We start from the raw sequence: 21940 nt of genomic DNA, 5'->3' as shown, positions 1-21940 counted from the left end.
TGATAATTAATAAATATTGAATAAGGTAAGTTCGAACGATTTTTTTTGTCTCTCTAGTATTACCGTTAAATATTTATCGGTGTTCAAGCGGGAAAATTTTCTCTGTGGCCAATAAGCACCTAATGGAAAGCTGTTAAATAACGAGTTACCACATAAACTATTCATTCTTGGGAAGCGAATGAGTAATGATAAACGCCTATAGTGTTTTTTATTTTTTTGGACTAATGAGCATATATATCACCGTAGAATGTTGTTGTTCTTGTATGTGAATAATGGCATACTAGCTAATTCAAGACAAAACACTGAATTAGAAATATAGCTTCTCTGTTTGTCCATCTCATCCGCAATTTTAGAGCACAACTACGAAATCTTCACTTTCATTGGATATAACAAGGTATGTAGAACATCTTAGAAGAAACAAAATACAATAACTCCGAATTACTCGCTCAACAACCAAGCATAACAACATACATCAACCAACATATATGCATACACAACATACTCATTAATCACTATTATTATTATTATTATTATTATTATTATTATTATTATTATTATCAATTTACATTCTTAAATATTTTTTTCTTTAATTTGTCTTAACCCTTCTTTTTTTTGTATTCCCTGTCAACCCTTTATTTACTCGCTTTTCATCCTTGAATGGATCCCCATTTTCTATTCTTCTGTTTCTCCTTGAAAGAAACCGCAGTTTTATTCTCCATTTCCACTCAACCCGCATTGTTACCCTCCCTATCATCCCATCAATAAAAATATCAAAATTTTCAGAACTCTGTTTATTCTTTCTCAGTTTTCCCATGATAATGTGTTGCTGGGTTTATATATATATCGAATAGTTAATAACTCAATAACACAAACCTGAGAGGGAAAGACAGAAGCTTTGCATATGTCGTCATTCCTGCTAAACAAAGTTTTCCAGAATGATGACAAATTAAGGGTGACCCTAATAAAATGGCTAGACTTGGAGGATCAATGTTTATTCTAGTACCTTCATCATAATCCTCTTAAGGTACTTACATTGTTTTTAATCCAATTTTCTCATATATATAATAAAACCTCATCATATTAATTTCGAATTGAGATCGTCTTTTATTTGTTTCCAATTAAGCAGATACGAATAATGTTCATTATATTCCTGAATCAGATCGAAGCCCTCTTGAATGAGACTTAGTATTTGAAAAATATGAGAAATCAATTCCATGTAATTTTAAGTGTATCCATTTTTTGACAGGCAAAAGCATTTGTAGCTAAAAAAGAATTAGGCTTTGCTTCCTGTTGTTGATATCCTTATTATTACATTGGCGGCGCCGTTTGATGGGAAGTGCGATGAAAGGGATTTACAAATTCTTTACCGGAATTTTTGGTAATGCTTATATTTGTTTTGTACACCCAAATGTAACAATAAAATAAATTTATTGTTGTGCTAAGTTGGAGTTGGATGTCGATTATTGTAGTTGTGAAGGAGCGGGAGGTGGAAATGGAAATGGAAATTGGGCAACCAACAGATGTTAAGCATGTGGCTCACATCGGATGGGATGGTCCTTCTGAGAGTGGACCCAGTTGGGTGTGTATGCACCTCTCCATCTCGCATCATTACTTTATATTATTTATTATCATTATTATCAAATGAAATGTGTGAATTCTTTGTTGAAAAAAAACAAATACAGATGAATGAGTTTAAATCGGCACCTGATTTTTCAACGTCGATTGGTCCCCGAAGAGACCCCAATACTACGTCCATCCGAGGTAACTCCGATAGCTAGATCAGATCCATGTTCATAATAATATATATAGCGACTTACATAAATGAACCCTCTCATATCGATCAACAGAGCCTCAAGAAGAAACCCAACAAACAACAGGGGTTGCCAATGTTGCTAAGAAGCCAAGGCGGAAAAAGGTTAAGTCAACTTCTTCTCCCAAGTCATCGCCTTCTTCTTCTACATCCAAGCACTCAAAACCTGCAAAGTCAAAGACTAAAATGCAGCAGCAAGTTCAAGCCACTGATTGAGAATAGAAGCAATGTGAATACTGAATATATAGAAGCTATCAACTGGTATACACTATAGAAAGAAAGGAAACTCTTTTCATCTTGTTTAGTAGCGAATCCTCCTAACTTGCTTAGACTGACCAATACAAATTTGGAACTCATTCAAAAAATATATTGTAAACAAAGATGTGATTATCTTAGGGTGATCGAGTTATTTTGTGCGTGCCAATGTCTGTGTTTTAGGGTTAACATTATAAAATGCTATCATCAATTGGTGATAATGTTCAAGTATTTGTTTCATTTTGCTCTATTAGCGACATAAAGATCACTGTTATATCCGATCCTTGGGTGCTAACAAATACTTCAAATCGTGGAATCTTAGTATATTACATTATTTCTTCAAAATGTTAAACATAAACTTGTAATTGATTGAGGAGAGAATAAGGTGAAATCCACCGTTTTAATTTGAATTCTACTAGTGAAATTTAGGTAAAAAGATACCTGGTTTTTTTTTTTTTTTAATATTGGAAGAGCAACATCTTTTGTTCTACTAGAGAGAGATAAATAAATACATTTCAGATTTGTTTTGTTTTTTTGGGCTGATCTCGTAACAGACAGAGCGGCCCAGAAAAGTCAAAAACTTGTTTGTGCCAGAAAAGGCCGAAAGGGTCCGTTTTCAAGATTTTGGACTTGATACGTTCGCAATTTGAAGAGGCGGACCACAACAAAACAAAAACGATACGGCCGAATTATGACCAGGAGAACATAACTGCAGGGAAAATTACAAGAAGCATTTTACCATCGACCTTTCGTATTGGTTTCGCAATTTATTGGCCATTTATATAGACCAGCGAATTCAAACCCCAAAATAATAGCCCTACTCTTTTCTTATTTTATTACAAAATAAAAAAAAACACTACGTAATTTTGAAATCTTAAAATAATTACACTTCAAGAATAATATTGAGCTGTAAAAATGAATGTTAGTTTTATCGGTTTTAATTTTGGGTGGCCACTCTGATAAAGTTGTCAATTTCAACTTTTTGTAAAGACGTTTTTTATTTTGTGGTTGTTATTGATTTAAAAGCGTGTCACTAAAAGTGTTGTTTTAAAGAGAAAGTGTTATCCTTAATCGTAAACTTGTCTCTGATACCAATTTTTCAATTTCAACTTTTCTTTTAATTTCTTTTTCGAAATTTCTACTAACTCTTCATATTTTGCTTCGAATAAGTTTATAATTTGTATAGATTCACTTGGTGGTGCTTTGTTTAAGGGATTTTGATAAAAATAATTTGCAACTTCATAATCTAAAGTATTGACCATTTCCACTATTTCTCTTGTATTTGTTATATGATCATTTATTACTAATCTTTGATGTATATTTATAATTTTAATTTCATATTTATAGTTTTTTAACTCCTATCATAATGATAATATTCTTTTTTGCATGGATTATTGTATATAAAATCTTTTATCTGTTTGTCTTTTTCTTTAATATAATTTCTCAAATCCTCAAAAACTTCTTTTATTTCTACACTTTCTCTTGTTTCTAAATATCTTTCTAATTTTTCAACTTCATTCTCCATTTTTTCCTTCAACAGCTTTAATTCTTTTAAATCATAATATGGTTTTCCAGGTATTTATAAATTTTTTAAGTTTAATTCCAACTTGTTTATATTTATTCTTATTTCTATGCTTTTTATTATAAGATCATCAATTTCGATCTGAAGATTATTTAATTCCCTTTTATACTCCTCTATTTTACTTTTTAATTTTTTCGCCCTTTTCCTTTTTATTTTATTTTCTGGTTTTTCAATCTTTTTATGCTTCATTATTTATTTTAGAATTTCTGGAAACTGATTCATCACTATTTTCTAGAGATTCTATTAATTTTTCTAGCTCTTCAACTTCTCTTTTCAACTTGTCATAGATTATTTTTAGAGTTTCAAATGCTCTTTGATTTATTTCAGAAAACTGTAAATAATTCAAACGATTTTCTCTTTCAAAGAGCTCTTGTTTCTTGTCTTGATAATTTATATATATTTCTTCTTTATTTATTGTCATAATTTAGTATTTAGGGTTTCATTTAATTTTTCGACCTTTTTTGTTAATTCTTTTATTTCAGAATTTTCTTCTTTAATTTTTAACTTAGATAAACTTAAAGGGCTATTAATTTTAGATTCTCTTATTTGAAAATTTGATGAAACCAATTTTCCTGATGGTTCTTTTAATAATAGAACTGGGTTTTCAATAGCTTTATATTTTGGTATTTCTGTTTTTACAATTTTCTGAAATAATTCATCGACATAAATTCTTTCTCTGTTTTTAAATATTATACTATGATGGCTATTTGTTAGAGCATAATTTATTGCATATGTAATTGAAAATGGTTCATCATCTTGTTCCATTAGATTCTTTCTGTGAAATTTATAAGCCAAACTTATAGATCTTCCAAGATTTTCTGTTGATAAAGGTATAGCATATCCAAGATGGGCATTGAATTTAACATTTACGTTTGCCAAATTTTCATGAACAATTCTAATTATTTGATCTATTGAGTCATCAGTAATTCTTTTGTCACAGATTACTAAACTTATTGGTGAATTAATTCCTTTCATATATGTAGATTTGATTAAGATTTGTATAGTACTAATATGAATCCATCCAATTTTAGATCTTTTTTGTTGATCCTTAATTTTCTCAATCTGTTTACTCAATTCTTCATCATTTATCAAAGCTATTTCAAGTTCTCCATTGGCAGATTTTATCTTTATAGGGGCTTCAAGTTGAATTTTTTCATAGTATATTATATTTTTTCTATTAAAGACTTCTTTTAAGAGATTTTGTTTATTAAAATTTTTATTTGATTTGAGATTTAATTCTGTTTTTAGAACAGCCTGTTTTTCATTATCTAATAAAGCAGTTAATCTATAATAATCAGATTCTTCCGTTAATTCTAAACTTTCTAAATAATTCATAACTAAAAGACTAGGATGAAGATGTACCTTTCTGGAGAAAAACTTCTTTTATTTAGTATATTTTACATAAGGTGTTTTTATCTCCAGAGGGGAGATTGTAGATACTAACTCCAGAGGGGAGTTTAGAACTATTTTTCCCTAAGGGAATTCTTTGTCAGACTACAGAATCGCCTCGGCAGCTTCCTCCTTGCTCTCCTAGCATATGAGTACTCTTAGCCTTCTGCTTTCTGTTTTCTTATGCCTCTTACAATTACCTAAGCAATCTATTTATAATGGTTGGGTCTGATGGACAATTCACGTCCTTACCTTCTTATGACGTCATTGCTTACGTCATTATTTATTATCTTGTACCAGCTACATTGATGGTGCCTTATGACCTAAGCGTTTACGTCATTATACAATAATATTGAGGGATGCTTCAGATGCACTGTCCTCTTCTTTTATCATGTGGGCTTCAGATGCATTGTCCTCTTCTTTTATCATGTGGGTTGATTCCATTTCATTATTGCTTTCTTCAGATATTTCTGAGGCACATAGCTGGCATTTGTGGTCTTCTTTATCTTTTATCAAATAGCAGAGATTCCTCTTTATCCCTTCAGGGAGTTTTTCTAAGAGTCCAGATAGGTTGTAGAATGCTGATTCAAATTCCACCAAGAGTCTCATCTCTCTTTCTTTAATTTCATTTCTTTTACTAGACACAAGCAGAGTATTTCTACTTTTATAATTAATCCTTGTGTGAGATTCCTTCGTTATTTTTTGAGTTCTTTCAAAGACCCTTGCTAATGTGCTGGCTAGCCTTCCTTCATGACTGTAAATTGTTAAATCTTGAATCTGATCAATTGGCTGAAAATTTCCTGGGAAGACGGACATGAATATTACTTGGTGTGCTGGAACCAAGCATTCTTCTTCTTCATTAAAAATAGGTTGACTGTTTATAAATTTTAGGGATATATCCCTTGGATTTACATTGTCAATCATATTTTTAAATCTCTTTACTGCATCAACGAATCCTACAGGAAACTCACTAATAATTTTTAGATCATTAAAAATTAAAATTGTATCAATTAATCCATACTGAAAAAACTGATAGGTGTCAGATGGAGAAGCATCTGGAAATATAACCAGCTTTGTTAGCTGTTCTTTGGCAATAGGATAATATCCCAAAATTGCCCTTTTTTCTTCAGTCCAATTCAGGACTATGTTAAGGGTTTCTCTGAGATTTGATCTACAGACCATTTTCTTTTCCTTGATTTCAGCCCTTGTAGGAATGTTTCTTATTATCCCTGTTCTCTGGGTTTGAATTGGAGTTTTATCCGCTCTTTTTAGGGTTTGCTCTGGATGAAGAGCTTCATATTCCCTGAAGGATTCCTTTGCCTCTTCCAGTGTTAAAAACCATCCTTTATGAATTATACTTGATTGATGTGTGAATGGTGTTGCTTTTTCCCAGGCATCATATACTCCTTTCATGGGGCCATTATAAATTACATAATATTTTTTATCTTGGGTGGATTTTTTAATAATTTCAGCAATTGTTTTATTTTCTGAAATTTTTTCTTCACCTGATTTGTCCACCATGCTTAGCTGGCTGAACTCTGATGGTTTTGCTTGTTGTGTTGATTTCATTGCTTCAATGGCCTTCTTGAAGGATTGGATCTGTGTCCTTATTTGCTGACAATGCTTGCATTTTTTGAGTTCTTACTCATATTTTTGAATCTCTTGATCTAATGCGTTGTAGACGAACTCCATTCTCTTGTTAATGTATCTGCAATAACATTTTTGTCACCCTTAATATATTCAATTTTTATTGGATACTGTAACAAAAATAATTGCCATCTTACCAATCGTCCATGATTATAATCAACCTTTAAATTATATCGTATGAAACCTGTTAGGTAACTTGAATCTGTCCTTAGTGTAAATTCTCTGGGTAGTAAATCAATTTTCCATTTTTTAAGAGATTTAATTGCTGCTAGAGTTTCCTTTTCATGAGTAGTATATCTCTGTTCTGTTGGAGTAAAAGTCCCTGAAATATACCTGCAAAGTAATTTCTTTGGGGAATATTTAGAATCTAGTGATTCTTTTTCTTGTTCCAAACTTTTTATAGCATTCTTAGCTTTTAGACATCCTGACCAGGTTATGTCTGAAGCATCTGTTTCTACTATTAAGTAGTCGTTTTCTTCTGGAATATAAAGTTCTGGAAGCTTTTCACATAATTCTTTGACTCTTTGAATTTGCATACTATCTTTTTCTTCCCATTTCCATTCTTTTTTAGTACTTATTTTTGGAAATAAGTTTTTAGTATATTCTGTTATATTCTTTAAAAATCCTTGATCAGAAATATAATTTATACACCCTAAAAAATCTTTGTAATTATTTTCTATCTTCTATTTTATTAGAAAATAAATTTACTTTTTCTAAAATATTTGGTTGAAGTTTTAGCTTTCCTTGGGTGGATAGAATTAATCCAAGAAACTCTATTTCTTGTGTTGCTATTCTTGCTTTCTTTTTGCTAAGAACTAATCCTTTTTCTTTACATCTTTCTAAAACTATTAATAATTTTTGAAGATGTTCTTCTTTATCCTGTTTTGTAAAAATTAATATATCATCAATGTAAACTAAAACAAATTCATTTAACTCTTTTAGATTTTCTTCCATAAATCTTTGATAAATACATGGGGCTTGTTTTAATCCGAATGGTAATACATTCCATTCATAGAGTAACACACTTGTTGATTCTTTTGTTGGGCAAATAAAAGCAGTTAATTTCTTTGTTTTTTCGTCTAAACGAAGTTGCCAATATCCTGATTTTGCATCAAAGGATGAAAACCAAGTTGCTCCTTTGATTTTAGAAAAAATAGAATCTTTTCTTGGAAGTTTATGAGCATCACCAACAGTTGCTTCATTCATCTTCTTATAATTAATTACCATTCTTCGTTTTCCCCTTTTAATTTCATTATTGTTTTCGACATAAAAGGCCGGAGCCGCATGAGGACTTTTACTAAATCTTATAATTCCTTTTTCCAAAAGATCTTTACATTCTAATGAGAACTCTTCTCTATCTCTTGCGGAATAAAGAATTTTATTTGGAACATTTATTTCTTTTGTAGGATCTTTTAATTTAATGTTTACTAATTCTTTATTTGTATTTTTAATATCTAAAGAATTTTCAGCACAAATTTCATCCAAAAGTTCTTCTATCTTTATTTCAAGATTGTTTTTTGGAATATTTATCTGAAAATATAAATTTAAATAACATGTTTCTAATATAGAAAATATTTTGAATTTTAAGATCTTATCTATAGTAGTAGTTGGTATTTTTATATGTTTTGATTTTTGATTTATTGAAGAATCATGTGGAGCTTTTAAAACTATATATGTTAATTCTTGAATGAATGGATGATATAACTTTAAGAAGTTATTTCCTATGATAAAATCCATTCCAGAATCTAGCATATATATGGATGGAACAATGAATCTATAATTTTGAATAAATATTTCAGCCATTTCAGCTTTTTGGTCAATTTTATGTATTGATTTGTCAGCTATTCTAACTCTTAATGGTTTCTTTAATTTTTTCCAATCAAGTTTTATATTTGAACTAGCAAAGCATTGTGTCGCTCCAGTATTTATGAAAGCATTTAAAAACTTTTCTATTATTTTTATAGTAATAAATGTAACATTATTACTCAGTCTCTGAGTCTGTTTCTAAGACATATTAAAAAATATAGTCTAAGTTATCACCTGATTCCTCTAATGGTTCCATAAAACAGGACTTAGCAATTTCTAATTGTTTGGTAAGGTCCTTTTTATCTTTTTTTTTTGGACATTCATTTGCATAGTGTCCTTCTTCTTCGCAATAACAACACTTACAATTTTCTTTTTTATTTTGGCAATAGTCATTTTTTTGTCTTTTATTTTTATTGCTATTTCTTTTTCTAAAATACCTCTTTTTTTTCTCCAGTTTGGATAGTATTTTCTTTTTCTAAATTGATATTTTCTTTTTCTTTGAAAATTTTTATTAAGACCATATTTTTGAGGTATCTCTTCATTATCCTGACAGCAAATTCTAATTATATTTGCAAATCTTTTTTGAGTTGCTTCTTGCATACAACGTTCTTTTATTTCCTCTCTTATTGCAGAGGTTGCTCCACCAAAATTATTTTCAATTGTCCCTCTATTTATTTCTCTTATAATCTTCTCATTATAAATTCATTAGCAGGATATGGAAGTTTTGTTATATACATACTAAGATAATGATCTTTATCTTCTTCTTTTAATTTATAATAATGTATTATATTCACATATATAAGATTCCACATTACATAAATCATATATCTGAATATTAGCTAAATGGTTTTTTGCTTCTTGATATTCTTTATTATAGACTTCTTGTCTATGATCTATAATATTTTTTCCAAAAAATTCTTTATATAGAATCATCATCATATGTAATATCTTATCATAAGCTGTTGTTTTTATTGCTAATTCTTCTATTATTTGGTTTTTTATTGATGTCATATAATCTCTTACAGTTCCTTTAGTATGAAACCCTATGTAATTACAAATATCTCTTCCAGACAATTCACTAAGTTTTGGATTAGTAAAGGCTTCTAATAAGAAGGAATTCAACCAGTTCTCGAAAATTTCTTTTTCATTCTTTTTACAATCTAAATCGAGCATTCTTTCTCCTTCCATTTCCTGGATTTTAGGAACGTATTTTGATGGTATTTTTGTATATTTTGAATCTTTATTTATAAATCCCTTTTTAAAAGCAAAATTTTCAAAACCTGTTTCCCATTTAAATTGAGATTGACTATCTTTAGATGTTCCAGCTTCGTTTTTTACTTGTATTGGAATTGCTGGTTCTTCGTCACTTGAATAATCTAGGATGTGTTCTTCATTTTCTATATTTTCAGAATTTACTAATTCTTCTTCTATTTGAAATCCCTGTTCCATAATATTATTTTCTTGAGCCATTTTTAATTGTTTAAAAAGCATTGTAACTTCTTCTAATTTTTCTTCAATATTCATAATTTCAATGGTGGTTTTACTTTTAATTCTGTTATGTTGATTATATTTTGAAAATTTTCTTCTTTGGGATTCTCTTTCTGAAAGTATTTATTTAATATCTGTTTGATTTCGTTTATATTAGGTTCCTCTTTTTCCTTATTCCTTTGAAATTTTATGGATACTAAAATTTCTTCAAGCATGTCTACTATAGAATTTAATTGTGGGTTAAAAGTATGATAAAGATGTGGGGAATCATTTCCATGGTAGCATTTTTTAGAAATTCCGTGTGAAATATAACTTTTTTCAGGTTTTTGAAGTCCTTCAATAAAACTTATAGTAAAATAAAGATTTTGAGAAAAATCATTTTGTATTGATTTTAGGAATTCGGTGTCATTACAATTAATATTAGTTAAAATCATTAGTTTTTGATCTATTAATTTTGATAATTTAATAATTTCTTCTCTTAAATCTTCTAATTTACTTTTTTCCATTAGGTAACGCTTTTTCTTATAAAAAGCTACGGTTTTAAGTGTTTTGTAGTGAAAAGTGTGGTTTTAGAATGTATGGTTTAAATTTTGCCACATAGGCATCTTTAGAAAAAGTTATTTTTGTGATATTTATGTGAGTGGTGGCTTTAATTTTGACATAGTGCCATTTTATTATATTATTACTTTATTAGAAGGGTTTGACTTTCTTCATGATAACATACATCACAAAAATTGAATAATAATTTTTATTCATATTTAAATCATTAAACGTGAAAATAAAAAAAAAATTGAAGTTGTAGTACTTTATTTATTATATGCATCGAAAATTCATATTTTATAATGTGCTTGTGAGGGATAATTATCTAGCAAGGCGAAGTATGAAAATGATGATTAATTGAAGAGAAAGTTTAGGGGCAAGAAATTTTTGTGTTGTGTAGCATTTAACCATTAAAAGAAAAGTAGGTGATCTTTTATTATTGGATTTAATCTCACACTATTAAAAATACTGTTGATGGTTAATTAATGATTACAAAACACAAAAGTTGCTGCTCCTAGCACTCCTCTTAATTGAGAAAAGAAAGGGGAGAGTTTGAAACCTGGAAGAGTAGCCAGAAGTGAGAGGTTGAGGCGTTGAGCATAAGCAGATTCCCCGGCAAATGCATCGTAAAGTGAGAGGTTGAGGTTTTCTCTGACTCGTTCCATATTCATCCGACTATGCATGCCAACCCATTTACTCAGCTCACACTCCTACCATACAATTATAGTTAAGGAGGTCCAACCATAACGGCGTGAGCGCTGACAACAAATTAAACCATGGCATCCTCCTCTCCTAATGCAAATTAAATTAAGACATGACAATTAGTAGATTTGTATTATTATTATTATTGTTGTTGTTGTTGTTTGTTTCCTTTGGATCTCATCTGAGTGAGGCTCAACAGCTTATTCAACCGGGACCTAAACCTGAAGAAGTTGAAGCTCAAGGTCCCAACGAGACTACTACAGCGCCGGCTGCAGAGCACGAAGCGGCTTTTCCTCCAGAAGCAGACAACTGCAACGGGATCTTCATCTCCTATGACCTGCTTGGCAGGAGGAAGGAGTACCCTAAACTGAAGAACGCCACAGCGCAGCCGTGGGCCTTCAATGCCACCGCAACGGTGCTCAACACGGGCACCCAAGTGGTCAAGGGTTGGAAGCTGTACGTTGGGTTCCAACACGATGAGATTCTCGTCTCTGCCTCGGGGGCATACCTCTTCGAAGCGGCTGATTTCCCTGCTTATGTGGGACATGGCACCTACTTGGTTGGAGCTGGTCTCCCTGATCTCCAAACCGCCATCAACACTGCCCAAGATTTGAACCAAATTCAAGCTGTGCTTAATCTTGCTGGCACCCAGTTCGGTGTTAAGCCCCCTGCCATTCCAATGCCTAAAACCATCAAATTGGTCATTGATGGATACACATGCCCCCAACCAACTCTAAAACGTCAGTCCTCCTCCCACCCTTTAACTAATTATATTCCATTCCCATTTCAGTTATTAATGAAACCAAGTAATAATTAATCGGTCAATTATATTTAGTCTTGAGTTTTAATTATCTTAGTTTACAGTTGTTATAAACTCTTTATTCATGTAATGTTACTTTATGTATCATATATATGTAATACAATAATGCATTTTGTAGATATAATAGCATTCATTCAAAGTTTAATTGTCATGCAGGAATTTCTAAAATTTTGAAATGATAGGTGGAATATTTGTAATACAAATTACATGCATGGATTGACTGTTCTTCAAGGTAAGTTGCATTGTAACTAAGTAAATGAAATGGTGCTGTATGTGACAGAGAGTTCCATGTATGCATGCTGCAAAAGAGATCCAAAATCGAAGGCTGATACGTCGAACAAGAAATACCAAGCAAGGCAGAAAGGGGATCTTTCCATAATGTACGACGTTGTGCAAGTATACTCAAACAACTACATGGCTCAGGTGACGATGGAGAACCGCAACCCACTGGGGCGCCTAGACCGTTGGAACCTGACATGGGAATGGACGAGAGGTGAGTTCATATACAACATCAGAGGCGCCTTCACGCGCGAGATTGACGCCTCTGACTGCGTCTACGGCCCCGCCGGGGAATACTACACAGACATGGACTTCTCCAAAGTAATGAACTGCCATAAGAATCCGGTGATCAGCGACTTGCCCCCTGACAAGTTGGGTGACAAGGAAATAGGGAACATCCCTTTCTGCTGCAAAAATGGCTCAATATTGTCCCCTCTGATGGACAAAAACCAAGTGAAGTCAGTTTTCATGATGCAAGTGTTCAAGATCCCACCCGATATCACCAAGACTTCCATCTACCCTCCGGAGAAATGGAAAGTTTCAGGAGTCCTGAATCCCGATTACAAATGCAGCCCTCCGCTGAAAGTGGAACCTTCTAGATCCCCGGACCCCAGGGGGATCGGGGCGACAGTTATCGCCCTTGCAAGCTGGCAAGTAGTGTGCAACATCACAACGCCAACCAAGAGACACAACCGCTGCTGCGTGTCTTTCTCTGCATTCTACAACGATTCTGCTGTTCCCTGCAACACTTGCGCCTGCGGTTGTCCCAAACCAGCGGGCCATTGTAACCCTTACGCAAGGGCACTACTTCTCCCCCACGAGGCTCTTCTTGTGCCCTTCCACAACAGGACACGCAAGTCGATTGCGTGGGCCAAGTTGAAGCATTTTCCCTTGCCAACCAAGCTGCCCTGCCCCGACAACTGCGGCGTTAGCATCAACTGGCATATTCTTTCTGACTTCAAGGGTGGCTGGACAGCCAGGATCATTATCTTCAACTGGGAGACATTCAACTTCCCCGACTGGTTCATGGCGTTGCAGTTCAAGAACCCTTCTCTTAGTCTTCAGGATGTGTATTCCTTCAACGCCACCATCCTCCCGCGGCTCAACCACACCATCTTCATGCACGGCCCACCGGGCTTAACCTATTTGGTATCTCTCGACAATGACACAAATCCCAAGGTGCCTGGTAAGCAACAGTCGGTTATTTCCTTTAGCAAGAAGAATACGCCTCATATCAAAATCGCCAAAGGCGATGGCTTCCCTTCTAGAGTTTATTTCAATGGAGAAGAGTGTTCCCTTCCTACTCAATTTCCTCTGCGTAGTGCAAATCACCATACTCCTCTTGTACATCTATTAAACCATATCTTAGTCTTAGTTTTAGCTCTTACAATCAACAATCAAATATTGCATTAATTATTACGAAATAGTTTAATTAGACACCTTTTATATATCTCTTATGTATATTTACTAACTTCAGCTTTAATTTGTTTTATAGCCAATATAAGAAAAATAGTATTTAAAAAAAAAATAAAATAAGATTTCAATTTTAATGAAAAAATCATTTAGAATGAGAAGATTTATAAATTAATAAAGTAAGTTTAGAGAATGTTAAGAATAAATATTGTTTTATAAAAAGGGAAATAGTTTAATAATATAGTTTAATTTTAATATTGATAGCCTAAATTATTTTATATTATTGTTTAATTATATTTATTTTTTAAATTATCATAAAATAGTTATTTTTATTAATATAGTAATACGTAATTAAACAATTTTTTATGTTAAAATTAGAGATTTTGCTAAAACAAATCAATTTAGAATATAACCAATTATAATTAACTAATAAAAAACATACTAATTACATAAAAAATAAAATAATTTTTTATTATTTTTATTTTTTAAAATTAAAAAAAATAACTGAATTGAATTATACTATTAGTTACCTCGTCACCAAAAAAATACTATTAGTTACCTAAAACTTCTCTAAAAAATTAAGCTTTGTTAGTGGTGTGGTGGCTTTGTATCAGATGGCTAAGGTGGCTATTTGTTAAGACATTGTGGCACAACATGACGTGTGTATGAGTCATGTCTGCATATTTGACCTTTTAAGTGAATGGCAAATTGGGTGACTGTACGGCTGTTACACACTTTTCTTGTAATTAAGCCAAGGGTATCATTGTTATTTAGCGTAAAAATTCAATATTAAATTAAGTTAAATAAATGTGTTTCATTTTGCTTCTTTAGAGAGAAGGAGGCTTGTTGACTCAAAAAAAAATTATTAAAAATATAATTATTTATATTAGTTTTTATTAATTTAATTTTTTAAAAAATAATTTTATAATATAATATTAAAATTTTATATCTATAAATTTGAAAAAATATAATAAAAATTTAATTATTTATATTATCTCATCTTATTAACATGTAATAACAAATTTAACAATGACTATCATTTAATTGTTTTAAAATTCTGGAAAACCTTGTTAGTTGTCACCATGTTTTCGCGCCATGCAGGCTACAACCTTCACTTACAGTGGCTTTATTGGGATTTTCCGACCTGCACCTACAGTCAACTACAAAGTTGCTTGAATATCCTTGAATTAAAATATGCTTTGTTAACGTTAATTACAACATAAAGATGCTTAACTTTTTGTTCCCTGTTAGGAATCACATGCATGCTACAGTCACATGTCGCACTGTAAATTCTCACCATCGCATAGCCACCATAGCCATGTCGTCATCACAGAATTGGCATTAAAATTAAATTCTTAATAATATTGGTCAAACAGAGAAAAATAATAGTAGTCACCTAATATTATTTCTCAAAATAAAATTCATAAAAAATATTGATAACTGAAAAACTTTAAGTCATTTAAAGTTTTCAATTAAGAAAAATAAAAAATCTGAGGGAAATATGTAAATTGACAATAAAGAAATAATTTCTCATCAAGACAGATTTCGGGGTTGAAAGTTTGTCGCAACTAGGAAACTGAATGTTTTATAGGACACCGAGAATTATCTCAATCATCATCACAACTAAGAATCTTGTATGTGGTCGAAGCTTCGATACGTGAGGAAACAGCTCCAGCTCGCTCGATCGTGAAACACGTAGAACATAATAATGAGCACGTATGTATTTGAATAATTGAATTTTTATTTTTCAGTTATGCAGATTTTTAATAAATAGTTGTTGGTTCGATATTAATATTTAGGAGCGAAATCTTTTTTTTTTTTTTTCGTGAGTATTAATTTTTAATTGTGCACCAAAAATTTCGTTTTTCGGACAAATAAAAAAAAACTTGAAATAAAAAATAAAATTAAGAGGTTTAGGATAAAAACAAATACAGAAAACAAAGTAAATGAGTTAAATTTAAAGTAAGTAAGACACCAAAAAATTTAAAGTAAGTAATAAAACGCTTTCGACATGAGTAAAAGATTTTGAATGTAAATACAATGTAAAATCATTAGAAAGGAAAAGAAAGAAAACTTTGCGAAAAGAAAATAAATTTACAAGAAAACCAAAGAAAATGTAGAAATATGGAAGGAATTTTATAGAAAAAAATATCTAAGCAAACTTAAAAAATCGTTAGAAATATGAGAGTGTAAGAGTGTTTTTTGAAGAAGAATTTTAACCCTTATTTTTTCTAAGTCTTGTCTATTTATAGAATCATTCGATCCAATTCTATGTTATCAAATGTCATCTTTAAACAAATGCAAAATAGCTGTTTTCGCTAAATACAAACTCAAATAACTACTACTTCTGCACTACAACTTGTCTTCGATTTCGATATTTTGACTTCTTTGCCTCGACCTTCAATAACTTTGAATAAATTAACACTTTCAATGTCGACTTCCTTCTTCTCAGTTCGACGGCTTGACCAATCTATTTGGTCAAAAAATAATCTGACCAACAATAACCATACAAAGTAAATCAAACTTGTAAGGTTAATCTCTTGGTTGTTGTTATTGTTATTCATTTATTTATTAGCTACCTAGTATTGATTCTACAGTTGAAGAAGTTTGACCTTACCTATAATCTATTTGATTATTGGGATGTTGAAGCTAGCACTACAAAAAAAAATTCGTCAGAAACTGTCTAATTTATTAGTAGAATTACAAAAAAAAATTAGTCAATAAATTTATTATTGTCGGATTTAGTGTCGGACAAAATCTGATAGTAGTCTTTGCCGGATCGGCATATTCCATTAAATGATTGGTGAAAAATCGAAAGTGGTTATGGTTGGATAATAATATCCGCCGTCAACTTTAGCACCATACGTTATGATTTCACGCCGCATTACCTCTGATGGTAATATATTATTTTATATTTATTTAAATAAAATTTACCGGCCAATTAACCAACGCTAAATGTAATTTTTTATTTTTTAATCTATTGGAATCCGATAGTCTATAATTAATAGTCGAATCCCAACTAGTGAAAATCAAGTAATATTTTTTATAAAAACTTAAAGAAATAAAATATTGTCAAACAAAGCAAGACAAAACCCTAATCACTACGGTTCTTGATAATAATCGTTGTCGTCATTCATCTAGTCCTATTGAGGCAGCGATCTAGGTGATAGGATCGATGCCTATCTTGGCTCCTGTGTAGATGACGAGGAGTCCCTAATCCCTCGCTTTCATGCATGCGAGGAGCTTGTTATACATCTCCTTAGTCAAATGCAATTACTGACCCTAATCTTGAAGGCTCTCGGTGAGGCTCTAAACCTACTCGCGCAAATCGACATCCTCGGAATTGACAGGACTGGTGGTTGAGATGGACGAAACCCTCAAGGTGGAGGTATGGAGGTTACTGGCGAAAAATAACCCCAACCCGTAGACACAATTCTTGTACGGTTCAGATGCGGTCTCGTGCCACACCACATCAGGATTAACGATGAAAGCAGAGTTGTTGTCATCCTCCCCACTCTGTTGAGATTGCTAGGTCGTGGCCTCCAAATTCTGCGTGTAGGATTCCTATGTATCACATTATATAAAAAAGTGATTGAGACAACAATTAATTGAAAACGAATACATGTTATGAAAAAACCACAATGTTTACTTACATAATAATTTGCAGACCGCTGATTGGTAAATTTCTCCTTGTTTAACTTCAAAGCGTGAGTATACTTGAAGGTATTTGCTATCATCTCCTCACGATCCAACGATTTAGATTTTACATGTTGAAACAATAGGTCAAATCAAGTGATAATTAATTTAAAAATCAAAGATAAAACGAATTTAACATAATAAAACAACTTACATACCAACCTGTCCTTTGTTTTTGTGAAGATCGCTGACCCGCCAGTATACTTGAGCAACCTGACCAATGTCCTGTTGGCTCTATTTGTGGCTCAGCGATACCTGAACCCTTCATCAGTCTCTCAATATAAGTAGAGGACATTCTTAATGTCTGGGCAGAGCAACTGAGTAAAGTAGTCGTGCCTCTGACATATGTCCTCAAGCATCTGCTGAAGCCGCCTAGCCATGCGATAGTCGAAAATCTTCTTGATAATGGCATCATGAGTCTTCTCTCATATAATTTTATCCTGCACAAAAAAAATATTTAGCACTAGTTAATTAAAATTAAATACATAATTAAACAAAACAGAAGATAGTAACTAACTAAAGTTTGAATATGTAAAGATCTTACCGCTCACTTATGAAACTATCGCTCTTTGGTTTCAGCAGAGATCTTCTTTGTAGCTCGGCCATGAGTGGTTGTATATCAGTTTAATGACATGAGTATACTCTTGTGTACATGCATTGTTATCCGGTGCAAACCTAACAATGGAGAACTTAAGATTAGTAGACACAAATATTGTGTAACAACTTTAAAATAAAGTGCATTTCACTACAAGAAAAATGCTGAATATCATTGAATTTACCATCGGATTTAACGTCGGACTTTAGCGGCGAGTTTACCGGCAATTTACCGACGGATTTGATTTTTCAACGATAAATTTGCCTGTAATAATTGGAGAAAAATAAGAAAAATTACCACCGAGATTACTATGGGATTTACTGTCATATTTATCCGCTGGTAATCCCTAATTAGTGCAACGCTGTGTTTTGATCACTTTCAAAGCGTTACCATCGGATTTTTCTGCCAGTAATCTTATCCTAAATTTGAATCGCAAAGCCTCTCTCCCCTCATTTTCGAACTACTCTCTCTCTCTCTCTCCTCCCAAACCACCTTTGGCAGTGCCTCCGCCAGCGTCGACCACTACCAAACTGTATCCAAAGACTGTGTGAACTCGGTTAGGTGTACCTTGCGACGCGTTAGTTGCTCTGTCGCTGCCGTTTTCGTCCTCCCGCCACTGCTCCAGCTGTCGTTGCTCCCTTAATCGCTGACCTGTGTCTCTCCTTCCTCCTCTAGGTAGGTTGCCCTAATTTCTTTTCCTATTCCATCCCCATTTTTACTTCATTTTAAATAAAAAACCCCTAACCCCTTTTTGAACCCTAACCCTAAACCCTAATTTATGATGTATACCTATGTTCCTGTTTTATTTTGATTTTGTTCTATTTTTATTAGATTTTAGAATTTGTTCTGATTTTGTTCTTTTTTTTTGTTTATTCTTATTTCAATTTTAGAATTTATTTTGGGTTCATTATTTTATTTTAATTTTGAAATTTGTAATTTATAAATTCATTATTTTCTTTATGATTTTTGTTCTAATTTGTTCTTAATTTTTTCTATTCTTGATTTTTGTTATGTTTTTTAGTTTATTCTTGATTTTTATTTGAGATATTTTGTTATATTTTCATTCTGTAAGTTTAAGTTCAGAGAACAGTACAAGAAAGAGCATCCAAATAACAAATCTGTTACAGTTGTGAGTGTTTATTTATGTAGAATATTATTCAATATTTGTCTTAAAAAAATTTAAATTATTTTTCAAATTATTTTTGATTTGTTTGAATTTTAATTTCTTTTATCGTTGCAGATTCAAAACAATTAAGTTAGCAACGCTGGTAGTGGCAGGTAAAAATTAATTACTTGTTTTTAACTTGTTTCATAATTGTTGATTGATTTTTTAGGTTATTTTCATAATTATGGTACAATTTTATGTTGTGTCTTTCATGGTCATGTATGAAACTTTAAACAGTTATCTAAGTTTGGTTTTAACTTTGAGATAAAATTAATTTTTTTTTTTTTGCATTACAATCTAATTTGAATAAAAAATAAGCTGATATAGATGCTACAACCTCCTATTTTACATGTTTTTTTTTTAATTATTTCTAAAGAAAAGCAATTGCAAGTGAAATTAGATTTATGTTTTGGAAAAATTGTTCTATCTTTTTTATAACTAAAATTTTAGTATAGATTCCATTCAGTGATCAGATTACACTCTTATTTGGTTATACATGAAACATTTATGTATAAAGTATTTGGTATAATCAATTATATTTTGCGACTGATTCAATTACCTTTACATAGTCATTTTTTTGTATAAATTCGTCGAGACAAAAAGCTTGTTGTGGGTATGATAAAGACTCTAGTGTTTCAAGGGTAAAACACTTAATGGAGATCGAACTGATTGGGTTTTGCATGAATACCGACTTCAAGATAAGGACCTTACTGATAAGGGTGTTCATTAGGTGGTAACTACTGATTTCTCGTTTATGAAAATTAAGTGTATTTCTATTTTGTTGAGACTAAAGAAATATATGCTGCTAATTATTGTCATCTGTTAGTATCTATGCTTTTCTGCCCATATTGAAATAACTAGGAATCTAGGATTGTTGTTATTTATCTTGTTATCATTATATCATGTTTCACTAGAAGCTATGCTCTTAGCTGATGAGCATATTTTAATACATGAGGATTAACAATTTTTTTTAAAAAAATAAAATTTAAATTTACCGTCGAATAAATTCATCGGTAACTATTAATTAATAATATATTATTGTCAGATTTACCGAGAGAAAAATTCGATGGTAAAAATTACCAACGAAAATTTTTCGACGGTAATTAGTGACAGATAAAAAAAATCCGCCAGTAAACAACTATCGGCGAGGTTTATATCGTCGGATTTATTCCGACGATGAACATATTACCAGCAAATTGTTTTTGGTAAATTTACCGGTGTTTAACGTTTTTCTTGTAGTGTTTAAAAGCAATTAAAATAGTACTCACGCGGTCAAATTATCAGGCCAAATCGCCATCCTAATGATCGGCAGCGGTACTGAGACATCTAGTTGGGATTCATGAGAGGATTTCGATACTGCAGTGTTTGTCACTGAGGTGTCATCGTCGAAGTAGTGGGCTACTGAACGGGTAGAGGAGGTGGAGGAGTCCACTTTTGTGAAGCAGCAAGACGACTTCATGGAGGCAGGGGTGGTGTAGGAAGACCCATGTAATTAGGATTAGGGACTATGATGAAGGGATGATCCTATGCACACTCAATACATGTGACATCCCAGGGGTAGACGAGGTAGAGGACGATGATTGAGAAGTCCCATAGGTGTTAGTAGTCACCCTCCTTCTACTCCGACTACGAGGCCAACTCACAACACCTCTATCTGTCATCATGTCTACTTAAAACAAGAATAAAAACAGTTATGTAGGTAGTGTGCAATGTAATTATATAACAATCTAATTAAAGTTTAATTAAAAAAACACATAAGATATAACTAATTAGGCTAGCATGCATTGTAATTATATAACAATACAATTAAAATTTAAACATATAACAAGCTAGTTAAAGAATACTTAGGTTACCCTTATTCGAATTCATTATCTTCTTCCTCTAATTCATCGTCTTCTTTCGAGGTAACTTCCTCAACATTTTTTTACCAAAAGTAATTTTTATTTTTTCACAAATCAAACATATTTTTAAATAATTTTAACAAAAATTAGGTAAATTTTTTCCTTAATTCAGAGACCTCTACCAAAAAAAATTATCAATTTTCATCGAGAAAATAGTTAAAAGCATAAATTAAAACATACACACATTTAATAAAACATTAAATCCTAGTCGTTCTTGTGTTTATCCTCTAATTATTCTGTAATTTTTCAGCAAACAAAAATTTCGAGAAGACACCATTAGACAACCTTTTCCCACTTCTGTCCTAAAACTATATCCTAAAAAAAGTAAGTCCAGCATAAAATTTAAATAATTTAACATGTTTAGAGACAGAAAACTAACTTGAATATTGCATAAACAACCCATGTATATATATCTTAGCACAAATAACCCACGATTAAAACTAAATGAAGTTCAAACAAAAAAAAAATTCTAAAATAGATATAAAGTTAGTAAATTATAAAAATTATTAAATAAAAAATAAGTATATTTGTAAAACTAATTAATCTAATCCCAACATCCTAATTAATAATAAAGTTAACTTAATTAACAAAAATTCAAGTCTAAATTAGTCTAACTTCAATTCTAAAATAAACTCTAAACTAATTTATCTAACTAATTATCCTAATTAGTTATAAAGTAACTTAATTAATCAACTTAATATAATTTAAATCAAACCTAATATAATTTAAATACTAATTACCCTAAATCTTAATCTAATATAATTTAAATCCTAATTACTCTAAATATAACTAATTAACCATATATCACAATTTCACAACATATGATTAATTATAAATGAGAATTAAATTTCT

The 21940-nt window shown here is 31.5% G+C and overlaps 2 protein-coding genes across 2 annotated transcripts; both read left to right on the top strand.

The window, feature by feature from the left end:
• Window positions 1–644: 644 nt before the first annotated feature.
• Window positions 645–2305, top strand: LOC112749909 (CRIB domain-containing protein RIC3). Its single transcript, XM_025798341.3, has 5 exons — window positions 645–1024; window positions 1247–1378; window positions 1470–1579; window positions 1683–1761; window positions 1848–2305. The coding sequence occupies exons 2-5, from the start codon at window positions 1330–1332 to the stop codon at window positions 2024–2026; spliced, it is 417 nt and encodes a 138-aa protein (XP_025654126.1). The 5' UTR covers window positions 645–1024; window positions 1247–1329; the 3' UTR covers window positions 2027–2305.
• Window positions 2306–10865: 8560 nt separating this feature from the next.
• On the top strand, window positions 10866–13731 carry LOC112748071 (COBRA-like protein 10). The gene is made up of 2 exons (XM_025796272.2): window positions 10866–11959; window positions 12320–13731. The coding sequence occupies exons 1-2, from the start codon at window positions 11332–11334 to the stop codon at window positions 13729–13731; spliced, it is 2040 nt and encodes a 679-aa protein (XP_025652057.1). The 5' UTR covers window positions 10866–11331.
• The last annotated feature ends 8209 nt before the right edge of the window (window positions 13732–21940 follow it).

Source organism: Arachis hypogaea, chromosome 15 (genome assembly GCF_003086295.3).
Source record: "Arachis hypogaea cultivar Tifrunner chromosome 15, arahy.Tifrunner.gnm2.J5K5, whole genome shotgun sequence".
NCBI classification, from domain to species: domain Eukaryota; kingdom Viridiplantae; phylum Streptophyta; class Magnoliopsida; order Fabales; family Fabaceae; genus Arachis; species Arachis hypogaea.
This window is presented reverse-complemented; position numbering and strand designations above follow the sequence as displayed.